At 36.4% G+C, this 13,840-nt stretch overlaps 1 protein-coding gene across 1 annotated transcript; it reads left to right on the top strand.

Moving 5' to 3' along the window:
• The first annotated feature begins 2,488 nt into the window (after positions 1-2,488).
• Positions 2,489-11,868, top strand: LOC119255974 (cytochrome c 2). Its single transcript, XM_037523613.2, has 3 exons — positions 2,489-2,673; positions 6,120-6,294; positions 10,197-11,868. Exons 2-3 carry the CDS (start codon positions 6,126-6,128, stop codon positions 10,343-10,345), a joined length of 318 nt encoding a protein of 105 aa, XP_037379510.1. The 5' UTR covers positions 2,489-2,673; positions 6,120-6,125; the 3' UTR covers positions 10,346-11,868.
• The last annotated feature ends 1,972 nt before the right edge of the window (positions 11,869-13,840 follow it).

Raw genomic sequence — 13,840 nt, 5'->3', positions numbered from 1 at the left:
ACTAGTGCCATCTAGTGGAAAACATATAATTTTCTTATACTGCGCTAACTGGGCAATTATTTGTAAAACAAGATTATTTATTAGTACCCTGAATATTTGAGGCTGATATTCAAAGCAGTTTTTTTTTCTTAAAAAGAAGAAATAAAAGGTTGTATTGAACAAATCTTGGAAATTCTAAGGCAAAATTTTCTTGCTACTCACTCATGTGAAATGCCACAAATTCAGAGAAGTCTACTACTTATAAATTACTAAAATACGCTAAATATATTTTTCTTATGACTTATCTATTTATTTTTAAAGGACTTATTGATATAGAATTCATTTTTCATGTAATTCAACCATTTAAAGTGTTCAATTAAATTGTCTATAGTATGTTCATAGCTATCACAATCAATTGTAGAACACTTTTGTCACTCAATGACAGATTTGTCATGTTTCAAATCATATAAAAATAGACTTGAACTTGAATCACACATGACTAAAACTGCTGAAAATTCTGAGATTTCAGAGAATAATTACTTATTGGTTTTATATTAGAGAAAAATTGTACTGGGCATTTGTAAATTAATTTTTTTCAAGACTTTTCAACATTGTTGCTTATAATGACCCACCGTTAGAACGATAAACACATATTTATTTCACATGAAATTTGGATTTCTTTTGAATTTTTTTCTTCCAAAATTCTTATGACTCTCTTTTTAAAAATGAGAGATATTTTTTTTGAAATGCAAGGAGAATACAGTAAATTCTTGTTATTATTTTCCAAAATTTCTCAATGATGTAATTACAATGAGGCTTACTAGTTATTGATATTACTTTTCATACATTATACTTAAGTAATGTTTTGTCTTATTTGTAAAATTTTAAACAGATCTTACCATTGACTTTTTTTTTTAAAAATTTGTACTGACATTTCTTTTTTTTTTTTTAAAGATTTATTTATTCATTTATACAAGCACTGGGTACAGTCAGAAGTGCGGGAGGGTGAGAGAATTCACCAGAGCCAGAGTGGGGAAGAGAAACAGGCAGACTAACGAAATACACTGCTGAGGGGAGCAGCGGGCGGCAGGAGAGGTCTGCGTGCCATGTGGGTCCCTCACCCGTGGCTGGGGTTCAAACCGGCACTGCAGAGGCTGCAAGCAGCTTCGCAGACCAGCGCTCAACCACTGTGCCACCGGGGGAGGCCCTTACCATTGACATTTAATGGTGACCAATTAGTAACTTTCAGATTGTTTTGGGTGAATCTCCTTTTTCCCCATCTTTAAAACTACTGGCTGATGATAATTTATGCAATTACCTAGTTTGACCTATGGTAGGAATTCAAGAAACGTTAGCCTCTCTTTTTTGAGTTTGCACGCCTTTGAAATTGAGAATTTTTAATTCCTGATTTTTTTCCCCAGGAGACCTGGCCTTTTTAATTTAATTTGATGACATACATCTTTTAAATATGTAGATCATGGGACCGAACTCATAGGTCCCACTTAGAACAGTTTCAACCACCTAGAATTGTGGCTACTTAAATTTAAATAAAAATTAATAAAACTAGTTAACATTAACTATAGTTAAAGTAAGAGAACATTCACTTACTCAATCATTGGCCACATTCAAATGCTCCACAGGTACTCATAGCTAGCTGACAGTGCTCACGCAGAACATTTTCATCACAGCAGAAAGTCCTATGAACAGCACTTTACAGAACAAAAATGTTGGGTAAATCTCCCCTTATCTAATGCACAAAAAAATTCACTGTCACATTCCCAAGTACCTTGATTGTTGAACAACTAAAAAAGCTATTTTAATATTCTTATTTTTCAATCACATCCTCACCATTCACATCTCACTAAACTAATTATGTAGCCATAGGTAAGCTACCTTCTCAAAACACAGCTTTGACTTTCGCACTTCAAGACCCTCCCCTTGTAGTTTTCTCAGTCCCTCCTTCCACCCTCTTAGTTCCTTCAGGGCTCGTTTCCCCTCTGTTTCTAGTCATCCTCTATTCCAGTCTCTTGTCAATTAGTAAGCAGCTTACAACCCTGGGGTCAGTTTTTGATAATTGTATTTTTTATGTTGTTCATTTATAGTGATTTAACTTTCAACGTATTTATATATTACCCTAGCTGGATAGTAACTCACAGAAAATTACAGCTGTGGGCTGGATGTATTTGCAAGTTGCTTGGCACAGTGCCTTTACCCATACATAGTCAGTATGGGTTTTATTCTTTTGTTGACATGACTTGCTTTCTGTGATCACATGCCAGTGGATCATTCATAAAATGTCAAGTTCCTTCCTCAAATGAGAACTGATACACACTGTGAATATACACAGCATATTGAACTCTGGCAAGGTAAACTTCAACAAACAGCTGGTCTTGGGACCACGATGCTAGAAGCGCATTCGCGTGGTCACAGACGCAGCCACAGACGCAGCCACAGACTGGATTGCGCCACATGCGCGAGGCCTTAAGCTCTTTGGACCCTGGAGCTCCTGCAGGACCCGGGGCCCAATCAGCCCCGCTGACCCAGCCGGTCCCACCACTGGGCGGAGCTGCCGCCGGAAGTACGTGTGTCCGTTGGCCTGCGGTACGCGATTTAGAGGTGCTGCCAGCCTTGATTTTGGGGTGCAGGCGCTGGTACCTGTTCAGGGTACGCGGAGGAGGAGCTGCCGGCCCTGTGGTAGGTGTGGGAATGCCTAGGAGGGAGGAGGCCCGGCAGCTTTGAGATCTGGTTTTGGGCTGAGGCGGTTTGGGCCTGGGTCCACCCAGAGAGGAGTATCCAACTGTCCTTTTGGTAGAAGGAGCTGCCTGGCCCCAGCCTGGTGGGTCTTAGGTCCTCCCAAAATGCCACAGAAGCTTATTTCTAGGCGGGGCTCTCTGATTTCTGGCTGGGACTGGTTCTGAGTAGAGCTGTCCACGCTGATGGCAGAGAAGTAAACCTTGACGGGGATGTGGCGGCGTGGAGGAACACAGATTGAGAACTGGGATTCTTGTTGCAGCTCAGGGGTTCAGGCACGGCTCATTAGAAAGGGGAAGGCCATCTGAAGGGTGAGGACGTTCATAGCCTTGAAGTGATTTACCCAGGGTCACATGGTTATGATGCACATCGCTTCCGTTCTTTTTCCATTACAACACCCCGAATCCCACTTAATCTTTTTAAGTGTGTGTAGTATTCATCTTTGAAATAGGCTCATGAGCTTTCCCCTTTCATTTTATGTCACTTCAGTTTTGTAGATGTTGTAAATTCTAAAAGCTTTATTCCTGCCCTGATTATTCTTATCACATTCTTTTTACTGGCTGAGTTAGAAATGGCAATGATAGGGGCCACTATTAAAAAGTCTTTCGGTTGGTCCTCTTTAAGCACTCTCACTCAGCTAAGCGTCTGCAATGTGTCAGACATTGTGTTCAATCCAGGATTGCCTAGAACACTCTTCAAAGGTAATTGTTAAAATAACATTTCTAGAATTATTTATTTAGTATTCCCTGCCTTTCACCATTCTATCCTCTTCTCACCAACTTGTAACTTTAAACAAGCTACTTAACCTCTATGTGCCTAATTTTCCTCATCTGTAAAAGTAGATTAATAGTATTCATTTCACAGGACTGGTGTGAGGATTAAACACATTAATAATAAGTTCTTTATAGAGTTTAGACTAGGTCGGCGTAGAGTAAGTATGCATAAGGGTTTGCTACTCTTATCTCATTAATCTAGCATTGGAATTACTTCATTCTTGGATGAATGATTATTCTCATACCAGATGTCACATCTTTGCCTGTTTCGCTGAGATATTTCTTCCTAATTACTAAATACTAGAAGAATGCCAAATGATTATAAGGCAAAATGAATTCTGTTCATATCCTTCCAATTCCTCCTGCTTCTTCTCTTGCTGCCATTGCTCAATCCTTTGGATTTAATGCACTAGAAAGGGTCAAAAGTGCTTGCATGGCAGTGATTAAAATGGCAATGAGTGTTTTAATTGTGATAAAATATTGGTAGTTTGAACAGTGATAATGGGAATTTTCTTATAAATTATTTTCATGTGACATCCATATACATAAAAAGTTTGTTTTTACTTTTCTAAAAACTAGTTTCCTGGATATCAGCAACATTTAATTGGTGTAAAGATCAATCTGATCTTTCTATTTTTTAAAAAAGATTTATTTATTTATGCATACAAGAACTGGGGTACAGGCCAGAGGTGCAGGGGGTGAGAGGATTCACCAGAGACAAAGTGGGAAATAGAACAGGCAAATCTACTGAAATACACTGCTGAGGGGAGCAGCGGGTGAGTCAGGAGAGGTCTGCTGCGCCATGTGGGTCATCACCCTGGCCAAGGATTGAACTTGTGCTTCAGTGACTGTGGATTGCTTCATACTGCTGCATCTTAACCCCTCGTGCCACTAGGGAGGCCCCTGATCTTTCTATTTTTAATGAAAGTATTGAATCTTTAGTTAGTACTGAAACAATCATTTTGTTTTTATGTTATACAAGCTTTATGGTTATAGTGAATGTATTTTGCTTAAAGGCCATGACTTTATTTTTATGACCAACACTTTCTCAGCTATGACTCCTGTTCAGATGTTCACTGAATTCTCTACCTGGTGAGAGAATTGATAGAACTTATATGCAGAAATTGAATGCAGTATTTTGAATGAAGTTTGCAATTTTAAAGTAAGCTTCTCTTAAACAAAGTGAGTTTTCTTACTTTTCTTTTAATCAGACCTAATACACTGAATAGCAGCTTAGTTGTTTTGGCTATTGTCCGAAGAAAACTACTCACTTCCCTTTACATGGAATATTGACAATGTGTTGGATTTTCACATAGATTGAAATAAATTAGGGAGATACTAACTTCTAGGTTGTTATATATGAAGTACTAGCCCCTTTCTGAGTAATGCTAACTTTAATTTAAAATACTACATTTTCAATTATTGAAAAATATAGTATTATATAAAATACTATGTTTTTCAATATTTTCAGATTAACAAAGAGTTTCTATTTCTCAGTAGTGTTATAAAAGATAAAATTTTGCTTAGAACTGTATTGTCAGAGAATTAGGTATTTTCATGATTTATATTATCATAACTCATGTTGAAGTCCACCCTCATCCCACCTTCCCTAGCACCCATTCTTCAAAGAAAATAAAGAGGCAGTTGTTAAAATAAAATAAATTAAAAAAAATAAAATAGAATTTACTGGAAAACTGCCCACTGTTGAACCAATTAAATCTGATTTTATTAAAAAAAAGAAAATAAAGAGGCAGAAAACTAAACCCTAGTAATGCATTCATTGGCATTTCAAACTACATTTCTTGTAAGTTGGGATTATTTTAATTTTTACATAATTTTTGATGGAGCATGCATTTATTTAGTTATATAACACAATTTTTGGCAGTCTTAACCAAAAAAATCTTTTTTTTTTTCACAAAAGTAACCGTATATATCACCATACAATAAAATTTCCCTACTTAGAACCATATAATTCCCGATGCACTAGTATTAAACATATGCTGATGCTGACTGAACTCTATTTCTGATTACTCTCAGGTAACACTTGATCTAGTCTGTTAGATTTGTTTATAGCTGAGAGTATAAACTAAGTATGAAATAATATGTAACATATAGTTTGTGCTGGCTTCATTATTTTCTGTATGATTTTTAATTTTGCGGTTATAAGTACTCAATAAATACCATACTTCAGCACTTTTCCAATTTGTTATCTTTGTTTTTAGTAAGAGGTACCAAATTGCCCATATGCTTCACATCATTTTTTGCATGTGCACCTTTGGGAAGTGAAAAGGGAAAAAGAGAAAATGACCTCATAAATTACTCTAATTGTTTGAAGGCTGAGGTAAACCCAGTCTTACCCCAATAGCAGTTTCTGAAGTAGCTATGATTAGAAATTTAAAATAAACCTGACAAATGAGATGATTAAATCTTTATAAAATTAGATACCAGGATCAATTTATGTTTTTGAATACCCAGATTTTATAACATTCATGCTTGCAATGTTTTTGCTTAATATCATTGATATCCACTTTGCCGAGGTGGTGAAATTCCTTTTTTCCCAGTGTCACAAGTCTAATATTTTTTTCCTTTGGTCTGTGTTTTAATGTTTCATTGCAGAACAAAATGGGAGATGCTGAAGCAGGAAAGAAGATCTTTATTCAGAAATGTGCTCAGTGCCACACAGTGGAAAAAGGTGGGAAACACAAAACTGGTCCAAATCTTTGGGGTCTTTTTGGCCAAAAATCAGGACAAGCACCAGGATTTTCTTATACTGATGCAAACAAAAGCAAAGGTAAAAAATAATTGTAAGTGAAAACCAAAAATTTTGTAGCAAAGAAAGCATACAATTTGATATTGTAATAATTTCCTAATTTGCAGCATTAAAAGTGAAATCTTCATGTTTATATTCTTGAAATATTGATTTATATCATAAGGGCTGCATTGACTAACTGGTCATATTTTTGATCAGAGAAATTAGCACTTCTCTGTCACTTAGCTTTTTGCCTATACAAGAGGTATTTCATTTATCTTGAAAAGTATGAGGTAAATTAAAATATCAAATAATATTTTAATGGTATAATTATTTTCTATTTATAGTAGGGATTCTTGGAAAGGTGGGGGGAATGTCATATAGTTTTAAAAATATATTCAGTAATGTCTTTATTGGTGGAAAGTAGGTAAATAGATCACACTTAAAATGAGCATTTTAGGGTAGAAATTAAAAATGTTTGGAGAAGTAATATAATACTCTTGGATAGCTCTGTCTCATCTACCTAGTTAATCTATATCTATCTAATCTACCTATCTTATCTATCAATCATCCATCCACCCACCCATCTATCCATCCATTCATCTACCCCACAATAGCATTCACTTCATAAATATTGTACAACTCTATAACAAACTCTTCTTGGGGGCCCTACCTTTTCTTACAGGCCTGAATTCAGATCACTGTTTAGAAAGGATTTTATTTTTTAATCTCTTTTTATTTGTTGTGAAAAAATTCATACAACATACAATTGGTCATTTTGAAATGATGCAATTTAGTAATGTTTTGTTCATTCACAATGTTGTACAACCACTATCTCTGTGTAGTTTTAATACATTGTTGTTACCCCAGAAGAACCCCTGCAGCTATTAAGTAATTCCTCCCCATTTCCTACTCTAATCCTTGGCAACCACTAATCTGCTTTCTGTCTCTACGGAATTCCCTGTTTTGCTTTTATTGGGTTTGAGAGTGAGGTAGCTATTATTCTTTGTCATTTTTGTGGCCATATTTATGTTTTAAGTCATATCCATATGCCCCCATTATTTCATTTATGTACTATAAGTAGTATAGTATATGGGACATGTGCTTTTCCTGCATTCTGAAGAATGAGATAATCGAAACGAGTAAATAATCACCCATTGTTTTCACATTGTCTTTTAACTCTTGTTAGTTATATGGTGTTTTCTACATATTTCTGATCTGATTTACATCCTAATGACCTAATTACCACAGTAGTTTTAATATTTTGTCCCACATTTAAATGGTATCTATGCTTATTCCCAGCTTTTTTTTTTTTAAAAGATTTATTTATGCAATCAAGAACTGGGGTACAGGCCAGAGGTGTTGGGGAGTGAGAGAATTCACCAGAGACAGAGTAGGGAACAGAGCAGGCAGATCAACCGAAATACACTGCGGCGGGGAGCAGCGGGCGAGTCAGGAGAGGTCTGCTTCGCCATGTGGGTTGCTCCCTGGCCAGCCAGAGATCAAACTCCTGCTGCAGAGGCGACGATTACTTCATAGTGTGGTGCTTAACCCCTTGTGCCACCAAGAAGGCCACATATTCCCAGCTTTTATTGTAGTGTCTCTCTTTTGGCTGGTGGAAGGTTATCTATAAGTAGTTATGCCAAGAAAGGATTATTGGAACTAGATTACCCTAGTTCTTCAATGTTTGAAAACATCCATGGATTCCCATTACACTTGAATTATAACTTGTTTAGACATGAAATATTGGGTGACACATTTAGTTCTTTAAGATTTTGTGTGCTTCATTCTTTAGAAAACTCTAGAGCCATTCTAATTTTTTCCACTGTAAGTTACATATTTTTATTTTATTCTTTCCCCCTAAGTTTCAGTATAATTCTTTTTTTTTTTTTTTTAAATTTATTTATTTATACAAGCACTGAGTACAGTCAGAAGCGTGGGAGGGTGAGAGAGTTCACCAGAGTCAGAGCGGAGAGCAGAGCAGGCAGACTGATGAAGTACACTGCTGAGGGGAGCAGCGGGCAGCAGGAGAGGTCTGCGTGCCATATGGGACCCTCACTTGGTGGCTGGGGATCGAACCTGTGCTGCAGCGGCTGCGGGCAGCTTCGCAACCCAGAGCTCAACCGCTGTGCCACCGGGGAGGCCCACAGTATAATTCTTATTGAAATTTGGTAACTTTGCCTGGTTGTGTATAAGTTTTGTTGATCTATTTTAGACTTTACTGGTGCAATGTTGATGGCATAGTGATGAGCATAACTGCCTTCCAAATTTTCCTGGGACATGTGCTTTTCCAGTTGAAAGTTTCAGGACCTTTATTTTAGAATTTTTTCCTGAATTACATGTTTTAATAATTTTTTCCCATTTCGTGGGCCAATTATTGTATATATTTTGGGTCTCCATTTAGTTATCTTTTGTATCTGTCATTTTCCCTTTGATCATTGTAAACTAGTTTTTCGATATTTTCAAGTTTGATTATGGTATCAGCAGTATCTGTTCTTTTTTGCTGACATTTTTGCCTTTCTGTTTTATCATTTTGTTCTTAAGCCTTTGTAGCTCTGATTCATACAGACTTTTCTTTAATCCATAGAATGTGATCATGATTTTCATCTGCTTAATGTATATTATTTCTGATGTATACCTTTTATTTTAACTTTTTTGTATTCCTTTCTGTTATATGTATGTATGTTGTGTATATGCACTTTAAATACTTTCTCTTTTGTGCTGATTGCTTTTTGATTATCTACAAATCTTTTGGTGAGGACAACTCCTTTTGAACTGGATTATTTGCGGAACAATAAGAGTGAATATTTGAGTTTTCCAGTTAGTTATGAAGTCTTCCTTGTTTACATTTATGTGTTAGAGATATGTTTATGTATCTGTGTATGTATGTGTGTATGGTGTGTATATTTTGGTGGGGGATTTTTTGGCCCCTAGCCTCAGATGATATAGACTGGCAGTTCTAGGGTTATTCAACACTATTAGTTTCCCTTCTGTCCTATAACAAAGTAAAATTCTTCTTTTAAAGATGGCATGTCTGTATTTTCTTCTCTATTCCTGGCTCCCCTGGTCCTCCATGATGTTAGATTGAATTGAGGGAGACTTTCAGAGCCAGTTATATACACTTTACTCTTTTTGAGCCAAACAAAGCATTATGACTTTCCCCTTCAGAATTTGTTACCTACTTTGGATAACTCTTTTCTTTTTTCCAAGATCATTAATGGTGAGTGGATTGTTACTTTGGTCAGATTTTATGGCCTTGATGGTCTTCTAATTATATCAAGTTTGGGGTTATAGGTGCTTCCAAAAATTTTTTTTTATCGAAAATAGAGTTAGCATTTTGTTTCTCATTGCCTATGTTCTTTTTGAATAGTTTCGGAAATGAAAAATGGTAGAAGCAACTTTTCTCAGCTTAAAATCAGATTTCTGAAATTATAGATTTTGATAGACATGTGGACAAAGGCAACATGGTATGATTGGTGGGGAAAAAATGGATATGTGAGCTAGTAGTCACAGATTCTTGACTCTAAGAAACTTTGGCACATTAGGACAAGTTATTCCTCCCTCTTTATGTCATTTAATCATCTGAAAAATAAGGGATTGGTTAAATGATCAACTTTAAGATCTTTTCTAGAAGAACCTCTATGTTATTCTAGGAGGAGGGGATACTTCTTAGGTATAACATGCCTGGGTTGATAGCTCATTGGTATACTTTGGATAATATTGAACAGCATGTGAGTATTTTGTTTCTACAGAAAAAGCAAAGAGTAGAATACCAAAGACTAATTTGGGGACTTTCTTAAAGTCAGAAACTGTAAGTATTCCTGGCTGTAATTGTCTTTCTGCTGAGTTCAGGAGTATTCCTCTGTTCACATAATGTGGTTTGCATCAAAAAATGTCTTATAACTATAACTACATAAACTTGAGACTTACTTTCACCTTTATAGGTATTATCTGGGGAGAAGCTACTCTCATGGAATATTTGGAGAACCCAAAGAAATATATCCCTGGAACCAAAATGATATTTGCTGGTCTTAAAAAGAAGAGTGAGAGAGAAGATCTTATTCAGTATTTGAAACAGGCAACATCTTCATGAAATGCTGTTGCATCTTAGAAAATTATAGTTATAAACCAAAAGTTTCCAGTTTTGGTTTGAAGAAGTTCTGATCTTGGTCAGTCTGTAGTAAGCTTAATGGTTTAAATTAAAGTTGATTTTTTTGATTGTTTGTAATCTATTGGCCAAATGTCCTTCAGAGTTTAAACTCTGCTTTTGTCTGCTCACTAAGGTTGATGAGATCAGGATAGAGGACAAGATGGAAGGAAAATGAAATCTACATGCACAAAATATTTTATAAGCCTAACAACTGCTATTGATTATGATGGCAGCTTTCACATTCTTATTTCTCTGCAGTATAAATGTAAATATAGCAGACATTAGCTTTAATTTTTTATTAAGTATGTTTGGTTATATGTTTGCATTTTACCGTAAGCAACACTTGCACTAACTTTAAGGGAGAAAAAAAGTAGGGAAAATGAAGTCACATAGTTTTCTTACCTTTATTACATAATATTATCTTTTGGCATTTATTTCTTTATGATAGCCTCCTGATTCTGAGTAATGTAAAGCTGAACTATAGGGAGGGATAGCAAGGACCCTGAGAGAGGGAGAAAAAGGAAACTCTTACCATATATATGGAAAGACTTCCCACCTCACAGTAAGGGGAAGTCAGATAGTGGAACAGGTCCACAACAGGGCCTTTGTGGAAGGGAATAGTGGTTCTATGTCATTTGAGGCAGCCTCTGAAAAGGCTATACAGTCCTACAAATACTGATAAAGCCCAATTGAATAAGGAGAAGCTTCTTTGTAACTAAAGAGCTGGGTGATGGGCTGGTCAGAGGTCATTATGGGTGAGTGTATAACCTCCATTATCTCATTTACACTTCACAACAACACCCCTGTAAGTTGGATTTTATATTCTATATTGAGACTTCTGCTGCCAGAACCCAAGCTTCTATCTTTTATTCCAACTATTGGTGTCTTTTCTCCATATCATAAGGCTGGATCATGCTCTGCTGACTGAGCTAGCCAGGCTCCGTATCATAGGGATAATATGTTAGCAGTTAGCTGTTAGCAAACGCCACTACTGAGAAGATATCCTAGCAGAATGTTTCCAACATGATGGGAACATGGTTAAAAAAGCTGTGATTTCCAGAAAACTCTATTAAATCAACTTAGTGCTTGACCCAGTCTTAACGCATCTGGTAAATGGGAGAGAATGGAACCTAGTGCCATTATATTGACAGCATGTCCCTTCCTGGGGTCCAAGACTGGGCTTCAGGCAAAGCTGACCTTCTTACTCTCTCCCTGGAGGAATTCTTTGATGAGAGCAGAGATACCTGTAGGGACACTATAAATGTATTAGGAATGTTGTCAGTCTCGGATCTGAGTTGGGTTTGCACACACGTAGAATGAGGTGATATACCTCATACCCTAATTTGCATGAAAGAGCTCTGTGAGAATTTGAACTCAGTGCATATTCATAATTACAGCTTAGATATATACAATTCTGAAGATGGACATGGTGGCATTGATGTAAGAAAAAGGTATTTCATTTAAAAATAAATAATGTAAAAGATTAAATAAATTTAAATTATTCTTTATTATTAAATAAATATGTGTGTCTCTGAGAGTCTTAAATTTATTTTAGAATCAATTCACATAAAAGGACTTCTGGGTGCTGTGGTAATTTTTATTGTTTTCCCAGAATTCTCTTCTTTGTATGGTTCCTGATAAGGGCTGATCACATGAGAAATCTGCCTAGATTTGAAAAGCAGAGGAGTTGATCAGAAGCATTTACTTTTGTAAGGTCAGTGCAGAGTCTCAGGTGCCCCTCCTACTTGCTGTCCCCAATCTGTTGACAGCAGCTGCATGTGGTGGGGCAGCAGCTCCTTCACACTCAGCTCCTTCAACTCCTGCCAGATCTCTTTAAGCTGCTCTGTGACCTGGTCCAGAAATATATGAAACTTTAAGGGGGAAGTTCCTAGCTCCTTTGGGTCATCCACATTATCAAGATTTGAAGTGATGAGAAGCAGACAACATGGGTATCTGTTTGTCCTTGCTCTTCCTACTTTGCTCTTGGCTCATATTCCCAATTACCTGCTCTGTTAACTTATAGTAACTTTCAGCCCATGCCCAAAAGTAGAGCCAACAGCTTCCCATGATCTGCACCAGTTCCCCTCTGTGGCTTTAGAGACTTTACCCAGATTCTGAGCTGTCCCTTTTGGAACTTAATTTTTTGAGCTTCTCCCAAAGTTTCTGAGGTCTGGAGCCTATGAATAACTCCCTTATACACCCTGCTCATAGTAGCCCTGCTTCCCTGGTCAGCCCTTAACAGATACAGGCACCATACCCATGCAGCATACCTCCTTATGAGTAACTGGCACCTAAAGGGATTACTCCCTGAATTCTCTTCAACCTAAGTTTGGCGTATCTCAATGGAGCAGAGGAAGAGATAATTAACTACAATGATCTAAAGTTGTCAAGTTATCAAAGTCTGCCAGTGTCTCCTAAACGTTAATTAAATATTCAGTAGAAAAAAGATTCATGTTAATCTGAAATCAGAGAACAGATTCCTATGACTATGAAATCTGCAAGAGGAAGTTGTCTTGTTTTACAGCATCAGTGTAAAAAAAAATCCGTAGATTTCAGCGACCAGGAAATGTTATGCTGATTGCGTGTCAACAGAAAGATCTTTGAAGAGGATGGCAGGCAGTCAAATGATTGTATTCATCATTTAAAGATAAAAGATATAGATATATCACTTTTAGCACAGGCAGTTTTAATATCTATCTTGAATAGGAGCTAGAAGAATAAAGTGTTTCATTTATTAAAGATATGAGAGCAGTTTATTTGGCAATTATTTAAGTCTTTCAGAAGGAACAGAGAGAACTCTTTAGAAATCACTGGAACATTATTAGTTCCTGTGTTCTTAAAATTTTTTACACTAAGCAAGTGAATCCCAGATGTAAACCTCCAGTCAGTGGTTTTTGTGGAAAACAACAAACATACCATTTAGATTTCAAGAAAAGTCATTTTTTTGAATTGAACCCTTGTGTCCTACAAGATGCTGTGTATAATATATCGTGATGTTGAGAATATTTTATTTGCCTGTTCTCCCTTATCACATACTTACATAATATTAACATGGGTAGGAAATTTGAACCAAATTTTCTTCTCTGCATTTTCTACTTAGTAATTGTTACTACTTAGCTTCTGAGTTCAAATTACATCTTCATGTAGTTATTCAGCTTAAATTTCTCATCCGCTACAAATGGGGCCTCATTTAAGCACAGGAAACTATGGCAGGTAGTGGGTCACCTATAAAAAAATAGATTTTCCTCATACGTGAAATGTGGAGGGCTGGCCAGCTCTGGCATTTACAAATATTTATTTTGCAGAACCATTTGTTTAAGTGATGTCCTTTTCTAAAGAAAATTTAGTAATTAAAACAGAGGCATGCTGAAAATAAGATTGGACACTCTCTTTATCTTAACCCCTCACCCACATCACCACTTCCTTTTTTCTATGTGT

Source organism: Talpa occidentalis, unplaced genomic scaffold (genome assembly GCF_014898055.3).
Source record: "Talpa occidentalis isolate TD23 unplaced genomic scaffold, MPIMG_talOcc4v2.1 talOcc4.3, whole genome shotgun sequence".
In the NCBI taxonomy this organism is placed as follows: domain Eukaryota; kingdom Metazoa; phylum Chordata; class Mammalia; order Eulipotyphla; family Talpidae; genus Talpa; species Talpa occidentalis.
Note: the sequence above shows the minus strand (reverse complement) of the source record. Positions and strands in the feature narration are given on the sequence as shown.